Genomic DNA, 22968 nt, shown 5'->3' with positions numbered 1-22968 from the left:
TGTGAATCATTTCATAGAAGACTCTCTGTCTTCTGAACAGGGTAAATAGGTTTCGGGATGAAGCTGCAGTTAACTCGGGAAGCCAGGACACAAACCCTGGTCTTCTGACTCTGCATTTTTGCTTTTGTGTGTCATTCCTTTTGTGGCCATTCTGAGCAATTGTTGTTGTGCTTTTAACTTGTAAAACTTGGAAGCAATTAGTTAGAAGAAACCGGTTTCTCTTGAAACTTTTTATTGGCCCCAGATGAAGACACACTTAGTTTTTTGATTGATTCTTTAATAATAAATATTTTAAGACACCAAAATGTAATATAATGTTACCAAAGATAAGTTTTAAAGGAGAGTTTTTCCCCCCTGGCAATTGTATTTGGTTATTCGTTTATTTTTAAAGTATATTCCAAATTCAGGTATTACTTGATTGGGCACGACAGTCGTTGGTTGCGTTTTATAAGAAAAAACTTGAACTGACCGAAGACATTGTCGAAAGGCTTTGGATCTATATGGATAACATTCTACATAGCAGAAAATTGCAGAATCTCCTCAAGAATGGAAAGACAATTAACCTTCAGATTTCCCTCCTCAAGGTAATTAACAGTTTCCTGTGTTATCCTATAAGTGTTACACGTATCTCTATTGATTTCCTGTTAATGCTGGAGGCTTATTTGTCTTAAGGTTAATGATATGAAGATACAGACAATATCAAAGTAGGGGAGGAGAAAGAAATATTTTTAGAGTTATAATAACGACTGATATTTATTGAATGCATATTGTATGCGCTACACCGTGCTAAGCACTTTATATTATGAAAAGCTAAGAACTTTTTCGTAAAGTGGTTAATTACCTTTTTAGTTGGAAAAGGTAGCCAGCAAATGATGCTACTTTATGACTTTTTTTTTTCACCTTTCTGCTGGACTGGAGGGAGGTCAAAGGCCAAAATCTGGATGAGAATTTCCTCAAAGGTTTTTGGCTCCGTGATTTTGAAGTCTCAGGTCGGGATTATAAACTTCACTGTCAGTATTGAGTATTTTGAAATACTGTGAGAATAGCCGGTGACAATAAAAAGCACAAATAAGGAGTACTGAGCGTGGGCCAGGTAACCTGACGAAAGTCACACAGAAAGTAAGTGGCAGAGCTGGGATTTGAACCTCCGTCTGTCTGATGGCAAAGCCCGCGCTCTACGCTGCAGCCTCACCCACACGAGCGTGTGCGCAGGAGAAAAGCAGTAGAGGCTGGGAACAGAAGAATTAAATGGTTGATGCCTGATGGTTCATAGGCTTTAGTGGTTCTTGAAATTATGCTCTAAATTGTGTCACTTTTTAAAATGATAGACCAGTGGTCACCAAAGTGGGTTATTCTGAATGGTTCTTTGGGAGTGTGGGAAGAAAATCTTACATCTCTATATGTTTTTTAAAAAGTCACTTTAATTTCTATGTATGCTTTATAATTATATAAGATACTAGTGCTATAGTGCATACATATAATTTATAACCTTATCGGGTATAAGTGTGGAAAAAGTTGTATAATCAGAAGAATTTGGAGATCACTCTAGTAAGTGTGCTGGCATTTAAGTATGTGATATCTTTGTTTCGGCTTTTCCAGAGCCAGCAGTTACTCGGATGGAGATAAACACACCTGTGTCCTTGGGCTACTGCTAACTTAACACCTAGGATAAATTTGATTCTCAGATGCCGTAAGGCTGGGAGCAAGTCACTTAGCCTATAAGTGAACTTTGGAACCTGTCTGGCCCTCATAATTTCTGGTGCTTGTGAATTTCAGAATTTTGGAAGCAATAGACTGGGTTTGCTGTATGTTAAGTAGTAGCTGGCAGCGTTTACTTTCCTCTTTTAAGAATGCCTTTTGCTTTGGCTTTTTAAATACAAACAGTATGACTGATTATAAAAATGTGTTTTGGACCACAGGATCATAACCCAAGGCCACTGTCCATCTACCTGTAGCATCTAAGTTGAATTATAGGTTTAGGATCTAAGAAAAAATGAAATCTTAGGAGTTTAAGCCTTATAAAACTCTGCTCTTTAAAAAGGGACAGCAAATTTACAAAGGCACTGAGCCCCTTCCCAAGTTTATACTGGTAGCAGATGGATGTGTGTAGGAGTTAAGACAGGTCCTCTGCCTTCCTTTGGTGCGCTAAGGAAATGCCAAGTTCATTTAGATGTGCGAATCTGGGCATTTCTCTCATTCAGATGAGGGCAAGGAGTGAGTTCACTGATTGTGTTGTATTTTTTGTGTGTACGTGTGGGTTTAGGGTCAGTGATGAGTTTTCTTTTTTTCTTAATGGTCAGATCATCAATGAGAGAATGGCCGAGTTTGCTCTCTTGGGATCTCAGAGGAGCATCTGTGTTGTGCTGAGCTGCTGCCAGGGTATCCTCTCGACACCCGCCCTTGCTGTCATCTACACGGCCAGGCAGGAGCTGACGGTCGACCTGCTGAGCCAGCTGTGCTGGTTGGCCTGTAGGCAGCCGGGAGCCGTGATGCCCCAGTTGTTCGAGGTTCTTCACCTGGCCCTCGGCCTTTACCTCTCGATTCAGCGGCAGCAGGTCAACCCGAGACGCACCTTTGGGGAGGTGACCACACACTTGCTCCAGCCCTGCCTGGTCCTGAGACACTTACTCTTGGCAGGCACGTGGACCCAGGCTGGCCAGGACCTGCTGCGGCCGGCGCTAGGCCGGGACATTAGGAGTCAGATCGAGGCCGTGCTTCGAGGTGGAGCTTTTCAGGCCGAGCTGCTCCCTTCCTACAAAGAGGAGCTCTTGGACCAGCAGCAAGGTGACACGAAGATGGGGGCCATGAAGAATCTCCTAGCGCCCCTGGGCACCGTGACGGCCAGGCTGGTGGATGCCGGCTACTGTGAACCGTCCCTTCAGGCTGCTGTGGTGGCCAACTCCGTGGCCCTGCTGTACAAGCTCTTTGTAGATTCTTACCTCAAGGAGGGGAACCAGCTGCTCTGCTTCAAGGTGCTCCCTCCGCTGTTCGGTTGCTTAAGGATTTCCCACCTGCGGGAGGAGCAGCTGCAAGCCCTGTCTGCGTCTGACTGGACCGTGGAACTCCTGGCCTTGGAACAGCTGCTAAATTCAGTGGCCAGTAGTACTATCTACAACATTGCCACTGACCGGATTCGGCACGGGGAGACTCAGTTCCGCTTCTACCGCCGTCTGGCCGAGACGCTGCTAAACCACCCACAGGCCCCCGTGCCAGCCTGGTTCCGCTGCCTCAAGGCTTTGCTGTCTCTGAATCATTTGATTCTGGAGCCAGACCTGGACGACCTGTTGGCTTCAGCTTGGATCGACGCAGAAGTCGCAGAGTCGCGGACCCAGAAAGCCCAGGAGGCGCTGATCGGTACACTCTTCCAGACGTTCGCCAAGCTCCGGCAGGTGCCCCGGCTGTTCGGGGAGGTGCTGGGCGTGATCTGTCGCCCCGCGGCCGAGGCGCTCAGGCTGCCCGTGCTGTCTGCGGGCCCCGCTGCTGTGCTCCGCGAGTGCCTCCCGGATCTGCCCCCGAGCCAGGTCCTGGACGCCTGGGCCCTCATCCTGGAGAGCTTCCAGTCTCTGGTCCTGCCTGATTTGCAGGGTGACATGGACATGGCCCTGAAGTCGCTGTCACTGAGCTCGCTGCTGCACTGCGTCATGGTCCACGCGCGGAGCCTGGATGGCGACTCGCCCCTGCCCGTGGTCAGGCGCACGCGGCGCACCATGGACGAGACGCTGCGGGGCCTCGTGAAGCCCCTGCTGGACCTCCTCTGCAAGCCCCAGCCCTCGGTGCCCGAGCCCTGGCAACAGAGAGTCGGTGACTCTGCGCTCCTGCTCGCCCACACCTGGGCCCAGGTGGACACTGTGCTGGGCTTGAGCTGCGACCCGTATCGCTCTGAGCCCGGGGCCCTCGCGGGCACCGCCCCGGAGCCCTCGAGCCTCCCCCCGCTGCTCCCGGGCGTGGAGGCCAGGCAGTGGAAGGAGATAGAGGAGTTTGCGGCTCAGTCCAACTCCCTCGGCAGGTACTGCTTGGAGCAGCTCCACCTGCAGAGGATGAAAAACACCTTGCTGCAAGCGAGCGTCCAGTCTGAAGAAGCCCTCCTTGCTCTGAGGCGCGATGCCGCCTACATCCTGGGCTCCGGGAGAGCGAGCCTGACCCGGGGGACGACGGCCTCCTGGGACGGCCAGGTGGGGACAGTGAGTGCGCTCACCTACCCCGTCGCCCACTGGCACTTGGTCATGTCCAATCTCACGATCTTAGCATCCTATCTTTGTCCAGACGACCTGCGGTACCTGGCCGACATCCTGCTGAGAACTTTGCCAACGAGCAAAGCCCAGGAAGGCCCGGCGGAGGAGGAGCCAGACATCACACTTGAAGAAATATCGAAGGCCGTCCTTCACAGCCCTCTCCTCCCCGAAATGCAGTCCCTCCACTCTGCGCTCTTACTGCGCGTGACTGCGAGCTGCGCTGGCATCCTGTGTGCTGGCGCCCAGGGGGGCCCTGCTCTTCTCCGCCAGCAGCTGCCCTGGCTTTTTGAAGGGGATTATGCGGTCGTGGCTCACGGGGAAAGCAGATTTCCAAAGGTCGGGTCGGAAGGTGTAGAGCCAAGGGGAGAAATCGCCCAAAACTTACTCTCCTTGGCCAGGGGTGACTCGCCCGTCCAGCTGGAGGGAGAGCAGCTGGAGAGCATTCTTCGGCTTTTGGAGGTTCTTTCTGCTCTGCAGCTGGACAGCCTCCCGCCCCCCTGCCACGTGCATTGTGTTCTCCTGCTGCTGTCCCTGGCCGGCACCGTGCTGGGCAGTTCTTGCTCCCCCTCGCTGACCCTCAGGTTCTTGATGACGTGCTACCGGCTTCTCGGTTACCTGCAGAGAGGGAAGAGCGCCCAGTCGGTGCTCAGGGTCATGTACGTTAGCGATATCTTTGAGATCACGCTGACCTCCTTGTTCAAAGCCAGTAGGAGGTTTCTTGTGGACATGGACGACCCCTCTTGGCTGGAATTCCTCCAGGTGGTGGGGACGTTCTTAGAACAGCCACTGCAGGTGCTCCTCCAGAGGAAGCTCAGCCCGGAGCTCAATTTTGGGAAAATCCTTGCGTTCCTCTCGAGTTCCCAGCTGCGCCCTGAAGCAGCTCCAGGCACACGGTCGGAAGATCAGACACCTCTGGGCCAGCAGCTCCTTCTGGTGTCCTTAACCAAGCTGTGCCAGGCGCTGGGGCCTTTGGTCAAGGAGCAGGAGCAGCACGAGGCTCTGGAAGCACCGCGTGAGCTGTTGCAGGCGGCTGTGGTACAGGCGGGGGCCGTGCTCCAGCTCTGCACTGCCCGCGGGGCCCGGGGCTGCCGCCTCCCGCCGCCCGTCCTCTCGTCGGTCGCCTCGCTCTTGGAGGCCGATGTGGCCCTGTGCTCTGGGCACGGCGGGACGGACCACGTGCTGCTGCCCCATGCCGCCCTCTACCAGGCTGTCTACTCTCAGATCCTGTCGGAGTTGCCGGATCTAGCAGGAGACACCCCATCTCTCCAGGCAGCTGTGCAGTTTTTGACTCTGTTCTTTTTAGCCCCAGAACTGCACCCCCAGAAGGAGTCTGTGTTTACCTCTGTGTTTCAATCTGTGAGAAAAGTCCTTGCAGGTGAGACGTTTTCTCTTGAGCTAGTTCTGTACCGTAGAGCTTTTGGTGAGAGGTCGCTAAGCGGCAGCCAGGTGAGTTGCTCCCCCTCTCCTTTTTGAAGCAGGTCTGCATTTCCGAAGGTACCACACGACGACCTGGGAGAAACTCTCCCTCCCCGGAGTTCGTTTCTGGTGTCTGCCTTCTCTGCACCTGTAAGCAGTTACCTTCACAGTTGTTTTACCTGCTTTTTAGACAGACAGCAGCCTTCTAGGTATATTGTTTTGCACTTCAGTTTTTCACTTATTTTGGAGATTGTTCTAGTTTATAGTTTTGAACCACTCTTCTCTGTTTTAGCCTTTTTCTGTCCTGGCCCCAGAGGTCAACATAGACAGTTTCATCTTTATTCGTAGGCCCTTCAGTATCAGATCTTCAGCGCCGTCAGTGGACTTCAGAAAGATAAAATCTGCCAACTTTTCAAAACTCCAAGTGACTTAATTTATAGGGAACCTCATAAAATTCCTTGAGGGTAGGACATCGTCCCGCAGGTCTCAGAGTGGTACCGGGCGTCGTGGGGCTGTGGGTGCTGATTGGACAGAGGCTCAGCCTGTGATGTCATCGCAGTGTTGTAGTCGGATGTCACCCTTGCAGGCCAGCTAATCAGGACTGAAAACCCAGCCGGTGTCTTCATTCTCTCCAGCAGGACAGTCACTACCTGCTGTCCCCGAGGTCAGAGGTTGGCAGGCTAGGGTCCGTCCCTAACTTGAGCTCATCAGGGTGGCACTGTTCCCAGTTGGCGTGGGTCCATTTTCTTCTTGTTTGGCTGGTACTGAGGTGGAGGCTAGCTAGGGTAGGCCTCTGAGGTGGGGCTGGGGAGTCTGCCAGCCTAGCCCAGCCATCACAGCACACACAGGTGTTCTCTGGGCCCTGTAGGAAGCAAGGCCGCCTGGGCCAAGGCCAGGGCTGGGGTGCTGTAACCTGAAGGACACTCTGCTGCCCCCCTTTCTGATCTGCCCTGGTTGTGGATTGACTGAAAGGCTTCGGTCTCACGTGTTCTGTCTCACCCTGTCAGCTGCTGTCTTAGGGAACGGTGTCACCTTAGTAACGGGGGCTGAAATTCAGTCCTCTGTTAACACTGGTTAGAGCATTCTAAACGAACGTCCTAAGATATGGCCCCCGGTGGTCCGAAGCTCTGACTCTCCTGCCCCTTCGTTAGACAGAATGCAGTGTTCCCCTTTATCCCTGCAACCCCCTGCAGAACGCAGTGACCGCCTTTATCCCTGAAATGGAGGTGGCCCCTAAGTCCTAACTGTGTGTCCTTGGACTGCTGGTACCTGTGACTTTGGGGGCAGAGCCGCGGTCGGGAGTGAGGCCAGCCACCCCACTGCTTCCCCAGATCACAGGCCTGAGCACTGCCCCAGGGCCCAGGCCTCAGGCACCTGAGCTGCTAGACTGGGCCTAGAGAAGGGACCAGGGTGATGGGAGGTCTGGAGCAAAGGCCAAGGGGGGAGTGGCCCAAGGCTTTGGGCTGGGAGAGGGAGGGTTAAGGTGACCACCTGGGTCGGGGGTGATTCAGGTAGGTTTCAGCTCAGAAAAATGAGCATTTTTAAGAAATGCTCTCTGACAGGAGAATCAGCTGCCTCAGTTCAGTTATAAGAACCCACCCGTTTTAAAAATGCTTCATATACATGTGGAACTGTGTCCTCCTCTGGCGATGACTGAGCTGTTGATTTTGCCTTGTCTAATTCAGTAAACAGACATTCACACAAGTTACCTGAGTCACAGGGTGAGGAAAGGCTCTGAAATGACCAGAGCGGTGGATTGTGCAGGCAGGCGAGGCCTCCGCCATGGGAGGTGGGTGAAGGGAGGGCGGGGAAGGTGGCAGTGCCGACACTCAGCCTCCCAGGGATGGGAGTCTGCGGTGCCCTTTCTTTGATTTGCCAACCGCAAGAGTTGGTGCTGTTCTACCCATTTCACGGATGAGCAAATTGAGGCCCAGAGAGGTCCTGCATCCAGGATCTTAAGTTTGTGGAACACTTGGACCTAGATGTTCTCTCTTGAAGCCTTGGTCCCGCCCACCCCCTGTAAGCAAAGACTGGGGCGTAGGAGTGTCTTCTGCAGTGTGGGATAGTCTGCTGGCTGGAACGGGGCTGGAAAGTTACTCTGGAGTCAGATTGTAAAGGGCCTTGAACTCCCTAACCGTGGGCTCTCTGATGAAACCTGGGGACACTGGGTTTACTTCAGAAGGCTGTCCTGCATTAAGTGGGAACAACTGGGTGACTGCAGCGGGCAGTCCCCACAAGCTTGGGGTTCTTTCCATCTCTTCAACATCCCCGTCTGTGTTAAAGCACCACCCCACCCCTGTGCCCCTATTGATTTTATAAAAGAATATAAGCAAAGTAGAAAAAGAGTATAAAGAAAGTGCCGGTCACCTGTCTCTCATGGTCCAGAGACAAGCCCAGCTGAACATCATCTTCCTCCTCATTCTCTCGGGCTTTTCTCCGGGCTGGGTGCAGGGCACAGGTGCCGTGGGCAGGGCACAGGTGCCGGGTGCAGGGCACAGGTGCCGTGGGCAGGGCACAGGTACCGTGGGCAGGGCACAGGTGGCACAGGTACCGCGGGCAGGGCACAGGTACTGTGGGCAGGGCACAGGTGCCGGGGGCAGGGCACAGGTGCCATGGGCAGGGCACAGGTGCGTGGGCAGGGCACAGGTGCCACGGGCAGGGCACAGGTACCGTGGGCAGGGCACAGGTGGCACAGGTACCGCGGGCAGGGCACAGGTACTGTGGGCAGGGCACATGTGCCGCGGGCAGGGCACCGGTGCCGTGGGCAGGGCACACGTGCCGCAGGCAGGGCACAGGTACCGCAGGCAGGGCACAGGTGCCGGGTGCAGGGCACATGTGCTGCGGGCAGGGCACCGGTGCCGCGGGCAGGGCACACGTGCCGCGGGCAGGGCACAAGTACCGCGGGCAGGGCACAGGTGCCGGGTGCAGGGCACAGGTACCGTGGGCAGGGCACAGGTGCCATGGGCAGGGCACAGGTGCCGGGTGCAGGGCACAGGTGCCGTGGGCAAGGCACAGGTGCCAGGTGCAGGGCACAGGTGCCGGGTGCAGGGCACAGGTGCCGTGGGCAGGGCACAGGTGACGGGTGCAGGGCACAGGTGCCGGATGCAGTGCACAGGTGCCATGGGCAGGGTAGAGGTGCTGCAGGCAGGGTACAGGTGCTGCGGGCAGGGTACAGGTGCTGCAGGCAGGGCACAGGTGCTGCAGGCAGGGCACAGGTGCTGCAGGCAGGGTACAGGTACTGCAGGCAGGGCACAGGTGCCATGGGCAGGGCACAGGTGCCGAGTGCAGGGCACAGGTGCCGTGGGCAGGGCACAGGTGCCGGGTGCAGGGCACAGGTGCCGGGTGCAATGCACAGGTGCCGTGGGCAGGGCACAGGTGACGGGTGCAGGGCACAGGTGACGGGTGCAGGGCACAGGTGCTGCAGGCAGGGTACAGGTGCTGCGGGCAGGGTACAGGTGCTGCGGGCAGGGCACAGGTGCTGCAGGCAGGGTACAGGTACTGCGGGCAGGGCACAGGTTCTGCAGGCAGGGTACAGGTACTGCAGGCAGGGCACAGATGCCATGGGCAGGGCACAGGTGCTGGGTGTGAGGGGGTGGTGTCATGCTGTGCATGTGCCCTGCAGTTTTGACCTGCACCGTGACCGTTCCTGCGTCCCTGAGATGCTGACCTTTAGCAGCTGTGCACCATTTCACCTGCCCCTTGTCTATCACAGCAGTTTTGTTTTCCTCGCAGATCCTGCGATTCCGGTTCAGGTAGTTGAGGAGATAGAGCCTCATTTGGGAGCCTTGTTCACCCAAATGTTAGAGGTTGGGACGACAGAGGACTTCCGGATGGCCCTGCAGAGTATCCTCCAGGGACTGGACGTCAGTAACACGTGGAGAGCAGATCTGCAGGTGGGTTGCTCCTTTCTCTCTTGCGCGGCAGCACGTAAGTGATATGGGCTTCAACGGGAAAAGTTACTTGCAATGCGGTGTCAGCGCTGAAACTAAACAAATGTGCAAAGCCAATCCGTACTTGTATACTGACCCGTAAAAAGTTCCATTCACATCCATTGTGTGAGACCTCTCACATCATACTTCTGCTTTTACTTGGTTTGGTCACATAGCCTGGGTCCCATTTGAGGCTCTTTCAGGGTGACGAGCTGCCCTTTGGTCCTTAGCCCCCTAGTCTGTCTGGTAGTTGCTAACGAAGCCCCTCACTCCCACTAGGCCTGTGTGTCTGGGAGGCTCTGCGCGGAGCTGATATGCTCGAGTTTGGTCCCCTGAACGACCCTGAGTGCCGGACCGGCCAGAGGCTGTCCCTGCTCGCACAGGCAGAGGAAGGCTGGGAGCTCACTGTCTGGGCCCAGGGTGGCGGCCCAGGCCTTTTGGTTCTGAGCTTTCTCTGCCGTATGAGTGGCTTCTTGACTGCTGGTAATAATTGGCACCCAGGAGCTGGGTTTTGCTTTGGGTGGGAGGAGAGCTGGAGAGAGCAGATTGGGGGCAGCAGGGAGGACTTACATCTCCTCTGTGTGAACACGAGGCCCATCTCTGCTGCCACCCTCCTCCCTCTGGAAGTTTTCACCGTGCGTGTGCAGCACGATGGGCTCAGCTTTGAGAAGGCCTCTGGGCTTCCCTTCAGCAAGCCAGGGGAGACAAACCATAAACTTCTACGTAAGCCCGTCAGATGGTCAGAGGAGAGTCGTGGAGGAGGTGAGGCTGAGCTGAGGTCAGAGGTGGAGAGGCTTTGGGTGGGGCTGGGGGGCGTTGCTATGGAGACAGGGAGGGGATAGTACGTGCACAGCGCAGTGAGCACAGGTGAGTGCCAGGAGATGGGGGATGGGGGCGCCAGCCAGCAGACCCTCAGTGGGGAGACACACGGAGCTCGGGCCGGGTGGGGGTGGGTTGTGGTCAGAGGGAGCAAAGGGCAGAAGCCAGGATTTCGTGGTGTGGGCTCTGCAGCGTTAGGGGCAGGAGGAAGGGGCCGATGGTTGAAGCGGATGCTGAGAGATGCCCAGCACGGGTCACTGAGTCCCTTCCCCTCCCTTCCCATGGTCGGAAACCGTCACCTGTCATCCCGGCACCTGGTCTACTTGTCGCACGTTGTCCGTGTTTCCTTTCACCCCTAGGCACGTGCCGTTCTCGCGGGTGAGTTACAGCGGCCTCCTCTTCCGACGCCACCTTGACGAGACGGGCCTCTGATAAGATCGCCGTGGCCTCCTGTGTTTCACTGTCCTGGCACGTTTACGTGTTCGGTTTAGTGAGACGCTACAGAGAAGGCCCTTCCTTTGCCGCAGTCTGCTCACCTTGTTCATTTCTTCCCGCAGGTGACGGGAAGGGCACCACGCTCAGCACTTGACTCAAGCTGGGTCTCGTCCCTGCCCCAGCACAGGGCTCTAATGGGCTCTGCTTTGTCACAGCACCATTGACCAGCCTGCTTCCCGAGCTGGGCTTCCCGAGAGAGCTGGTTCCTCCTACTGCTGAGTGTTTTCCCTTGTCCCCTAGGCTGTTTTGTCGGCTGTGACGTTGGTCAAGTTGCTCTTGAACTGCCCGTTTGGTGGCGAGAAGGCCAGTTTGTTCTGGCGTGCGTGCCCACAGATGGTCATGGCTCTAATGGTGAGTACCTCTGGGTCGTGCGTCCCCCTGCCCCTGCCTTTCACGTGCAGACGGGGCGGCGCTTCTGCTTCTGTCACGCTCTGGTTTTATTATGCAGAGTGTGTTTCCGGGGCCGTGTCCTGAAGACGGCTGTAACCACATTGCTTTTCTGTCTGGGTGTCCAGGCAGCACCTCTGTCTGGTTGCACACGTAGTGTCATCAGTAGATGTGATGTGAAGGCCCTTGGGCGTCAGAAAGCATTTGTGGTCCGTAATGGAAGGAACATGGTGCCCACAGGAGGCTTCCATTTAAATTAGGTGACAGGAGAAGGAGTCCCGGGCCTCTCTGTGTCCACACGAAATTCTGTGGGCAGTTTAGTGCATTCATTCGCGTGTAGGAATATGTGTGTTTAAGTGACGATTCAGTGAGGAAAAAAATGGGTCTAGACTAGGATAGTAATGTTGCAGATAGACGATTGTTAATCCCATGCAGACGTTAAATTTTGGTACATGTGAACATACACAGTAGTCACATGACTTTTTGTTTCATTAGAACAAAAGCCTGGTTCCGGTGGGCGCTGTCTGTGTTCCTGCTCTCAAAAGAGTCTGGTGTCAAAAAAAAAAAAAGAAAGTGGAGGGGGGGCTTCCCTGGTGGCGCAGTGGTTGAGGGTCCACCTGCCAATGCAGGGGACACAGGTTCGTGCCCCGGTCTGGGAAGATCCCACGTGCCGCGGAGCAGCTGGGCCCGTGAGCCATGGCCGCTGAGCCTCCGCGTCCGGAGCCTGTGCTCCGCAACGGGAGAGGCCACAACAGTGAGAGGCCCACGTACCGCAAAGGAAAAAAAAAAAAAAAATGTCTGGTGTCAGTATTCCCAGACTTGGGTTCGGAAGAGCAGTGCCTATTTGACCATCATTATCAACCCTGATTATAGCTTGTGCTACGTGAGAGCATTGCCTTGGGTTAGCATATTCTCATGGCAAAAGGGTCTAGAGAATAGACATTGATTTCTTCTCTGATCTTTTGTTTTGTTGCTTTGTTGTTTCCCTGGGAATCTGCATTAGTGGACGAAGCCCATTTGTACTTAGGTGTATGTAGGGGGAACATCAGGAAGAAGGGGGGGAGGGGGGAACAGGGCCCAGGGCAGTGCCTGGTCAGTGTTGGCCGAGCGCATAGTAGGGCCACGTGGATATAAACACCAGGCTAGGCGTTTAGGTCACTCTAAAGGGGATAGCACAGCGTCAGCACAGCCAGGGCACCCAGGAAAGATGATCACTGTGAGAGGCCCCAGACGGCCTCAGCTGGGTGCTGTTTACAGCTGGCCGTGTGAGGAGGGCTGTCACAGGTGGGCTCGCGCAGGGTACCCAGGTAAGACTTCGGGCCACCCCTCAACTTCAGTCTCTGCTCTGTATTCTTTAGAACAATAATTGACTGTCTTGAACTAGAGCTGTCCTTTATGAAATGTAACAGATGGAGTTGAATTATAGACATTTTAGAACAAGGATCTTTTTGGGAGAATATTGTTATGTGTGTGATGTGAAGTTTTTTTATTCTGAGAAAGTAGATGAATCAACTCTTCTATGAGAAATTACTTCTCTTCGTGGTAGGCGCATCCGTCAGAGGGTGTGGACCGAGACGGCCACGTCCCTTGTAGGTGCCGCCCAGGGGGTTGAACGCTGGTCTCCTTGTCTCTCTGAACTGCCCAGTGACCACTCGGGTCACTTTGGGGTCTGGACGTTCTTCCCTCGGTCATTTTGGGTTTGGGGCTGTTTCTCCGGAGAATCGCCTTCATCTTCTGTCCCTCGTTCCTCGCCCTGTAGCTGCAGACCCGAGAGGCTTGTCGGGAACAGCCCGTGGCGCCGGCACTGGTGGGGCCCATCTTGGACGTCCTGGCTGCGCTGCTGAGGCAGGGGGAGGGGGCCATCGGCAACCCGCACCACGTTGGCCTGGCCTTCGGCGTCCTGCTGGCCGTGCCCTTGGATGCCCTGAGGCCCCCCGAGTATGGGCACATCTTCCCGCGGGTCCACAACGTGCTCTTCTCAATCCTGCAGTGTCACCCGAAGGTGAGGAGGACAGGGCGCCCGCTGGGCAGGGAAACGCATCCTCGAGAAGAGCGGCGGCGTGGGAAGGACAGTGGTTTGCGGAACAAACTTCCGGCTTCGAGTAATTTCTAGGGCCCAGGCGGCTTCTCAAGCACAGAAGTATGTGACCTTCACATCAGGCTGTGTTGGACCTGACACTTGGAACATGCCTGTGTCCTGGGTGTTTCTGGAAGCCCATTAGAAATTATTCTGTTTTTGCAGATCATATATTTAAATGTCACTCACTGGCGTAGATCTCTCGGGTTTATAATTCAGTTGCATGTAGGGAGTGAGCCATCCTGAGTTCCGGTCTTACAGTGTGCTGCTTTTTAAATAAAATGAGACTAGGAGCAAACGCCCCGTAGAAGAGATTCCAGTTTAGCCACCATTTATTGAACGTTTGCTGTGTGTCTCCTTTCACCCCTACAGCAAGTCTGTGTAGTCGGTGGCAATCCCATTTCATTGGTAGAGAAACCAACGCTCAGAGCTGCTGAATGATTTGACCAGTGTCACCCAGCTGAGTCTGAATTTTAGCTACAAGACTGGATTTCCTTGGCTGGTGTTCATTTGTGCCTCTGCTCTACGTGGGAAGCGTGGGAACTTATAAATAGGACAGATACACATATACGTAGGCACGTTCAAATATTTTTTAAGTGTTTTGATGTTCTACGGTTGGAGACCTGCCAGCAGTGCAGTTTTTAAAAAATTTATTCTCTGGTAAACTAAGCATTCCATCCAGTGTCCTCCCCACTTAAGAATCGCCTTCGGCCCTGCCTATCTTGGGAGGCTCTTTGTTAGAGCTCTGCTGATTCTTAGATTTTTGTGTGACCGTAGAATGTAAATGCAACCCCAATCAATTACAAACTGACACCACAGATCTTGCAAAAGATTCAGGATTTCATGCAGTTGAGGAAAGTGACGTTGGAAAACTGTGTGCATCTCCTGCAAAACCAGTGAGGAATGACCATTGAGCAGAATTAGACCATTTAATGAAAGGAGAGAATTGACAAGGATAATGACACGGTATTGCAGTAAAGAAGGATGTGACTTACGGCAGCTCACACTCACTGCCCGCGGGGCAGACTCAGGGGAGCGGGGCACACGCGTTGGGCTGTGTGGGCGGTGGATGGGGGTTGATACGGGCCCCCGGCTGGAATCGGCTTGGGTAAATGTGCAGGGAGCAGCACAGAGTGAGCCCAGCCAGGGTCCCCGGCAGGGCGATCCGCAGCTGGTGCCATGCTGAGCTCTTGACGTGTTTTAACTTATTTAACCCTCACGACAGCCTGTTATTATCCTCACTTTGCAAATGAGGAAACAGGCACAGAAAAGGTTCAGTGTTCTGTCCGGGATTGCATATTAAGCCAGGGTGTGAACTCAGATGGGCTGGCCCTGGATTTGTGTGCATTTAATCACTGTGATAGCAGAGGAGGAAGACGGGGCCTCTGGAAATGTGATGACGCCCTGCAATTCTTTGGCAGAAATGACCTCTTTCTGAACATGTTGCTGAAGCTGATAACTTGACATAAAGAATGTGGTGTTATGCTCTCCAGACTTTGCTTGGATAAACTGTACCCAAGAAAAGAGTCCCGACACTTGATTCACTCCTCGTTCACCCTGAGCCTTAGAGCAGTGCCGCCCAGTAGAACTTCTCCTGGGCGGGCGTGTTCCGTATCTGCACCACCCAGCACAGGAACCGTTGGCCACACGTGTCTTGACTACGTAAAATGTGGAATTGTATGACTAGGAACTGAATTTTAACATTAATTAATTAACATTTCAGTGGCCACATGTGGCTCATGGCTGCCTTATTGGACAGTGCATTGCTTTGATCATGATCGCAGGATGGTTGAGTGTAAAAGAAGCCTTTTGGGCTTCCCTGTTGGCGCAGTGGTTGAGAGTCCGCCTGCCAATGCAGGGGACGCGGGTTCGTGCCCTGGTCCGGGAGGGTCCCACATGCCGCGGAGCAGCTGGGCCCGTGAGCCATGGCTGCTGAGCCTGCGCATCCGGAGCCTGTGCTCCGCAACGGGAGAGGCCACAACAGTGAGAGGCCCGCGTACCGCAAAAAAAAAAAAAAAAAAGAAGAAGCCTGTTTTATAACTTTCCTATCATTTTTCAAGATAAAGTCCCAGCCAGGCCTTTTCATTGCTAAAAAATGAGAAGTTTTGTTTCTCATTTTAAATGGATTTGCTTTATGTAATCTTTTTCTCAAGTGGCAATTATACTTGAATACACTGGCTACTGTATGTTTTGTTATTTATTTCTACCCATTTCCAGAAGGCACCACTAACAGAGTAAAAGACAGATTCAGCAAAGTCTAAACTAGGATTGCTGCATTAGATTCCTAAAGTTATGCAGCATGGAAGCCCCACCCCGAACCATGAAAACGGATGTAAAAGAGTTAAGTAAGTAAGGTGAGCATTTCCCTAGAAAATCCTGGCAAAAAGGAGTTGCCACACTGTTTTGAGTGTCCTGATAGGTAAGGTTAAGAAGGAAATAAATATGAACTCCTTTAAAGTAGATCTTGAAATAAACTGTTGCCTACATATTTTCATAGTCTTTTGTCTATCGTTGCAGGTAATGCAGAAAGCCATCCCTTCTTTCTTGAACTGTTTTCATAGACTGGTGTGTTCAGTTATACGCGAAGGGCGGCAGAAAGACAAAGGTAATTCAGAGTAACAGTATCAGATACCGATTTCAAATGTGTTTATTTTACAGGTGTCTCTGGCCACACATGTTACGGAACATAAAACCACACAGTTGAGTTTACGTAAGAGAAATATTCAGATCATCAAATGAACACGTAAACAATTTAAAAAATTTCAGACTGTGACATTTTTTAACTGTATCCACAGCAGTGAATGCATTTAACATCCCCTAATTGAAATAGTTCTTTTCTGGAGAAAAAAAGTATCTAGATTCAGGAAATATTTACTCTTATTTACTGGGGATATAAAAGCATCTACAATTCCATCCTTGCCCTTACAGAGCTCATAGTTTAACGGGGAGATGAAGGAGGAACGGGCAGTGGTGGAGCCAGCTTACTGCTCATCTTATAGGGGGGCAGAGTTCCTGCAGCTCACTGTTCCTGCTGCATCTCAGCAAGGTTGTTTTGTTTACCAATGGAGCAAGCTGCCATATGACAATCGCATAAATTATGTGTACAGCTTGTTTTCCAGCCTGGAGGTTTGTTGATTCTTGCTAAATTTCTGATTCGGGGGAGAGTCTCATTATTTAGAAATTTGCATATTATACTGTGCATTCCAAAAGTCAAGTTCATTGACGCCTAACTTACGTGTAACAAACTGCATCTGTTTACAGTATATACTTTAATGAGTTTTTTTGTGTGTGTGTGTGGTACACGGGCTTCTCACTGCTGTGGCTTCTCCCGTTGCGGAGCACAGGCTCCGGACGCGCAGGCTTAGCGGCCATGGCTCACGGGCCCAGCCGCTCCACGGCACGTGGGATCTTCCCGGACCGGGGCACGAACCCGTGTCCCCTGCATCGGCAGGCAGACTCTCAACCACTGCGCCACCAGGGAAGCCCCTTTAATGAGTTTTGATGGGTAAATTCGTGCGGGGAAGCACCACCAACAGTCAAAACACAGAGCATTTGCATCATCCCCGAAAGAGCCCTCTTGGGGTCCAGCCCCAGCCCCAGGGAGCCACTGATGTGTTTTTCGTCGCCGTAGGCTTGTTTGCATTTTCTAGAATTTTATAAAAACGGTGTATTACTATGCTGAGTGAAAACCGGGGAGGTTGCTCTGCTGAGTTGGGGTCCCTCCCCAACTGCTGTGACAGCCTGGCTGGAGGGGGCCGGGGCGCATGTAACCTGGGTTGCGGGGACACTTCAGGCTGTTAGAATCCCTGGGAGAGGAGTGTGTAAAGGCCTGGGTGATCCTGGCACTTTTGGGTGGGAGGAACTAGGAGTCAGAAGTAAACCTGGGAAGCCAGCAAGAGGTCTAGTAATGGTAGTTGAGTCTCATACCTGTCTATGAAGGGGAAATCCTAGATGATTTCTGAAACTTAACGAGGCAAAGACATAATCAGGCTGTCTTATCTTGTAGTTGAGTCTCATACCTGTCTATAAAGGGGAAATCCTAGATGATTTCTGAAACTTAACGAGGCAAAGACATAATCAGGCCGTCTTATCTTTAGAATCATATTTTCCTTTCTAAATACAATAGCAATCCTAGATTTCACCCTAAAATCTTGGTTATTCTAGTCCGATCCTTAAAAAACCCATGGACTGTTGAGGATTGTAAGTGCCTTTCCTTTTGTAATATAGATCAATATTTGGACACATCCTGTCTCCCTAATTCTGTCTTCAAATTGAGCCAACAAAAGAGTCTGGGGGAAAAAAAAAAGGAAGGTTTGAATAATTGGGGCTATGTTGAAAGAGTAAAATTGGAAGAGTTAAAACGCACGGCTTTTGAGCTAATCGGTTTGGAAACTCTTTACTTCTGTAGGAAGCGCAGAGGACCTGCCAGTGGTGCTGGAGTGCGCCCGCCTCGTGGAAAGGATGTACAGCCACGTGGCACTGCGGGCCGAGGAGTTCAGGGTGTTTTCCCCCTTTATGGTGGCCCAGTATGTGATGGAGGCGCAGAAGGTAAGCCCACAGTCCTCGGTTGCAGGGTCCCCCAGCTGTGCGGCCAGCGACCCGTGGGGCCTGGCGGTCCTGTGCAGTGGCGGCTGTCCCGCGTGTGCTGCAGCCCCTGCAGGGTCCCCGTGCGGGCTGCACGAAGACGCAGGGCGCTGGCGGTGCCCGGGTCGCGGGGGCTCTCAGCCACCGGTAGGTCTCTCCTTGCTCTGGCACAAACCCTGGGCCTGTTTTGCTCAGTCTCTGGGGTCATGAGGGAGGTGAAATGTTACCCCGGTCCAAGAGCAGGAGGCAGAAAGAGGGATCCTGGGGTCCCTCAGCAGCAGGGGCTCACGGGGCCGCTCTCCAACGCTCAGGCAGATGGCCTGGGGGAGATCCCGGTAGACTTGTTCAACTGGATTAAACGCTCTGGTCCCAATTAATCTGACTTTTGGCCTTAGTGTTCTGGATAATTCATTCATTCTTCAACAGTGACCTCACTCTGGAGTGTCAGTGTGCTATTTTCACAGTTCCACAAGACCCCGCGTGACCTGTGTAGTAAGTTCGTTACAAGACTTCGTGTCTTACTTGTTTAAATGGAACGTCACGCTCTTGAAGTAGTGTGTTCAGGTGTATTATCTGCCTCCTTGTGCAGGTATAGATACACAGTTACATCGTTTATCTTGCTTTCAATAGAATACCCGCCTTTGTAAATCTCGTAAGAATGGTGGCGAGCCACTGGTTAAATGTGTTCCATTAGAGGTGTTGGCGTTTCTCAAGGGAGGGTCGTCTGAAGGGGCTTCCTTAGAAGGCCTGGTGTGGCCTCAGCTTCCGTCCTGACCCCGCTTCAGGTTGTTTCCACAGCCCCGGCCCCAATCCCTCAGCCAGTGGAGATGGCCGTCACGTGGGCGGACGGTTGGCCGGGTCGGGGGGCGGGGTGTGTAGGAACTGGGGCCGCATACAAGGGCCCCTGCAGGTCGTCGTTTGAATGAGATATGGGCTTGGGGTTTGGTTTCCTTGCAATTATTTAACATTTTTATAGAATCTTGTTGTTTCCCAAGCACTCAAGTCATTAATATGTGAGCTTTTGCTGGAATACGAGCTGGCATGATTTTCTTTTTTTAATAAATTTATTTTATTTATTTGTGGCTGGTTGGGTCTTTGTTGCTGTGCACAGGCTTTCTCGAGTTGTGGTGAATGGGGGCTACTCTTCGCTGCAGTGCGTGGGCTTCTCATTGTGGTGGCTTCTCTTGCTGTGGAGCACAGGCTCTAGGTACACGGGCTTCAGTAGTTGTGGCACACAGACTCAGTAGTTGTGGCGCACGGGCTTAGTTGCTCCGCGGCATGTGGGATCGTCCCAGACCAGGGCTCGAACCCATGTCCCCTGCATTGGCAGGCAGATTCTTAACCACTGCACCACCAGGGAAGTCGGAGCTGGCATGGTTTTTTGTTTCACTGAAGAACAGAATGAGACACGGCAATATCACTTACCCAAGGGCCAAGAGCGGAGGCTATGATTTGAACCCTGAAGTCACTGATTATTCTTCTGAGATTTACTTTATGAAAAGTCTCTGGTTTGCCAGCCTCGTTATTCGTGTCTAATTTATGCTTATCTGTTATTTTTTAATTTTAATCTTGAAGGCCAAAAGCATTGGGAATTAGCTGAGGCTGTTGCGTCCCAGAATCCACTGGCAGGACAGTCTACGTTTTTAACTCTTATTTGTTTTTAAAATCAGGAATGAAGGAAGTATTCCATATGTACTAGAGGCTTCTACTGAGAGAGCCATAAATCTTTCTAGACCAGGAAGACATGTTGAAGTTTAAATACAGGCTAGATGGCAAGTTTTTCAGCAGCAGGCAGCGTAGGTAAAGGTCTTTCGGTGGTTTGGGCCGATGACAGTGAGACGGCCTCGGGCAGGAGGGGCAGCTGCTCCTACAGGCCTTGTTCCTTCCACACAGAGATGTGTCACCCTGGAGACATGTCGGGGAAGTTATGGTCACTTTTATCTTCTCTTTTACCTGTAGATCAGATTTACAACTGTCCCTCTATATCAGATAGCTTAGAGTAAATAGTTTGCACTATTCCCCTGGCCTAAGGTCCTTTTAGGTTAACTTAGAGATGTTTCCATTCGTTGGCCAGTGACCGTAATGTTGTAGAAATTGACTTTTTCCCCCTGTTTTCCAAATAAGCTGTCTAACGTAAAGATGCAAAGGGGTTGTGTTGTCCTGATACTACCGGCCTTGCTGTCCCATTCCCCCCTCCCCATGCTCCGGGCTGTACTTCATAAGGAGACACACCAGCTAAAGGGCTGTGACATTTGGACTCAGAGGCCCAGTTCAGACCTCAGTGCTGCCACTGGGGAAATTACTGCGCCTCTTTTTGCCTTTGGAAACGGAATTATTTGTTTAGTGAGTGGTGATTCAGTGAATGAATGAGAAAGCCCTCACCCAGCTAGTGAGGTTAAGGACTTCTGGTTTCAGTTTGTCCATTTTATTTTTTCTTTCCCTCCCTAATACCTTAGTATGGAATCACAGACAAGCCATTCCTCCTGTGGCCCTTGAATGTTCTTATCATCTATAAAACAGTAAAATTTAATTAAGATGATCATCTGTCAGATGTTTTTTGAGCTACTGTGTGAAAATAACCATATCTGTGAACAACAGCATCGTCTTAGGGGCAGAAACAAATCTCCTCTTTAGGACTCCTGATGACCTGATGAACTCCTAGGTCATCAGGACACTAAGGAAGAACTGGCCACACGCCAGGCCTGTCAGCCGGAACCCTGCTGCTGCTTTCTGGCTACAGCTGCCGCAGTGGGCAGACTCTGCCCTGCCCAGGTCCGGCTGCAGCCTGGGCGGCTCTGGCAGGGTGAGTAGTGCCTGCCGTCCTGGCCTCTGTGTCCACATACCAGCCTGAATCTCTGACCTGCAAGGTTTGTGCCAGTAGCCGATGAGGCCACGCCAGAGCTGGGCTGCCACTCCTCCTGCTGTGGCCCAGATGTTGGTTAACCCAGATTTTTAGGAAGGCTTGCATCTTTGGACACAGGGAGCGATTAAACCATTCTGGGGCAGTTAGGGATTTAGGGCCCATTGTGTTATTGTTGAAAGAAGTAAAAATACCTATGAAGTGGTAATTATAAGTCACGTCTGACACTGAGCCACGTGACGGGATCTATCAGGGATCCGGTTGGAGAGCGTCAGAGCCACTGCCTACCTGCCCTGCTCTGGGGGGAGGTGGCAACGTTGCCGCCCTCATCCCATAGTGAGTAGAGCTTCCAACGTGATTGGCCACGAGGAAGAATATGACACAGTGTTCAGGTGGCTCTTACCATAAGATTTTTTCTTTTCCCATAAATTTATTTATTTATTTATTTATTTAGGCTGTGTAGGGTCTTTGTTGCTGCACAGGGGCTTTCTCTAGTTGAGGTGAGCGGGGGCTACTCTTGGTTGCGGTGTGCGGGCTTCTCATTGTGGTGGCTTCTCTTGTTATGGAGTACAGGCTCTAGGCATGCGGGCTTCAGTAGTTGTGGCATGTGGGCTCAGTAGTTGTGGCACGTGGGCTCAGTAGTTGTGGCTCATGGGCTCTAGAGTACAGGCTCAGTAGTTGTGGCACATAGGCTTAGTTGCTCCACAGCATGTGGAATCTTCCTGGACCAGGGCTCGAACTTGTGTCCCCTGCATTGGCAGGCGGGTTCTAAACCATTGTGCTACTGGGGAAGTCCTACCATAAGATTTTTTAAATCTAAAGATTCAAGTTTTAAATGCCTCTGGTAAGTGCGGAGGCATCATTCACTGAATAGCAAAGCTACCCTTGTGATTTCGTGACGTTTTACTCCATCTCAGGTTTTTGTTTGCTTGAGTTGGCCTCTGTTTCCCCCAAATATAAACTTAAAAGTTTATGAATAGTCAGTTGTTTCACTTACAAGCAAAATGACATTTTAAAAGGAATGTCTTCTCTCAAGTTGGTGGCAGAAGCTGGAATCCCTTGTCAGAGCCTCAAGGGTCTGGCACCTGCCTGTTTGCGCTCACAGAGAAGTGAGTGTGTCCCCCTCTCCCAGGTCACCTTGTATCCGGCGGTGAAAGGCCTCCTGCAGGAGGGCATCTACCTCATCCTGGACCTGTGCATTGAGCCCGACATCCAGTTCCTGCGGGCCTCGCTGCAGCCGGGGGTCCGAGACGTCTTTAAGGAGCTGCACAGTGATTACATGAAGTACCACAAGGCAAAGCACGAGGGAGAGAGAAGATACACCGTCTAAGCTGTGCACGGACGTGCACATGCCATGGCCCCAGGTCCAAGAGAGCTGGAGGAGGCAGGACTTCAGATGCTTGAATTCGTGGCATTGAAACACGTGGAAAATCCTTCGGAGTTTATATAATATGTATTGCATTTTACAGTTATTTTTTCACACTATTTCTTAACACTTTTTTATGCAGTAAGTATTGCAATAGAATCCTGAAAATAGATCCTGAATTCAATAAAATTTGCCAGATCTCCCTTGTGGCCATTCCAAATGTGGTTCTTGTCTTGGTCCAGTGGTTTGGGGTCCCATCTCCCCACTAGGAACTACGTAGAACTTGTTTTTTTCACTTCAGGTACACGGGTGTGTAATGAAGCCCAATTTAAATATCTTTGCCTTTTACGTTCTTCAAGAAACATGGGACGTTTTCTGAAACACCGCTCTTCTGCCCTCCCTCGGAGCGCATCTTCCGATGGAGCTGGGCAAGTCAGGACGTGGAGACTTGGTGTCGGCTGGGGATGGCGGCCCCTGCTGTGCGGGTGGCCGCTCGGCGGGAAGGTGCTGGGCCTGGGGCTCTTCCTTCCTGCTTCCACTCTCGGCAGTTTATTTTGGAATTTTATTTTCCTCTTTTTTGAAATTTAATTTAATATTAAGAAATACTCTTGTTTTTTTTGTATTGCCTAAGCAATATGTTTCATTATAGCAACCTCAGAAAATAAAAGGGAAAAAATTTAAAAATACCCCCAGTCTCAGCTGCACAGACAGCCGCCGTCATCTGGGAGGGCCTTGTTTCTGTCCCTTTGCATATATATATGTAGTTGAGTATTTAAATAAATGTATATAGAGTTGCCAAATTG

At 51.9% G+C, this 22968-nt stretch overlaps 1 protein-coding gene across 3 annotated transcripts in view; it reads left to right on the top strand.

Annotated features, from left to right (window-relative positions):
- Positions 1 to 22968, top strand: part of URB2 (URB2 ribosome biogenesis homolog) — a 26163-nt gene extending 3195 nt beyond the window's left edge. For 2 of the 3 annotated variants that reach the window (XM_079899625.1, XM_079899626.1), the window contains exons 3-10: positions 408 to 584; positions 2301 to 5607; positions 9381 to 9541; positions 11132 to 11242; positions 13038 to 13280; positions 15873 to 15960; positions 17764 to 17903; positions 21932 to 22968. In XM_079899625.1, the coding sequence (XP_079755751.1) occupies positions 408 to 584; positions 2301 to 5607; positions 9381 to 9541; positions 11132 to 11242; positions 13038 to 13280; positions 15873 to 15960; positions 17764 to 17903; positions 21932 to 22129 (4425 nt within the window). In that variant the 3' untranslated portion in view covers positions 22130 to 22968. The remainder of the gene's footprint in view (positions 1 to 407; positions 585 to 2300; positions 5608 to 9380; positions 9542 to 11131; positions 11243 to 13037; positions 13281 to 15872; positions 15961 to 17763; positions 17904 to 21931) is intronic. The other variant, XM_079899627.1, reaches the window with a different exon arrangement.

The sequence above is a fragment of the Stenella coeruleoalba genome, assembly GCF_951394435.1.
Source record: "Stenella coeruleoalba genome assembly, chromosome: 16".
In the NCBI taxonomy this organism is placed as follows: Eukaryota; Metazoa; Chordata; class Mammalia; order Artiodactyla; family Delphinidae; genus Stenella; species Stenella coeruleoalba.
The sequence above is the reverse complement of the archived record's forward strand: the minus strand, read 5'-3'. Positions and strand labels throughout refer to the sequence as shown.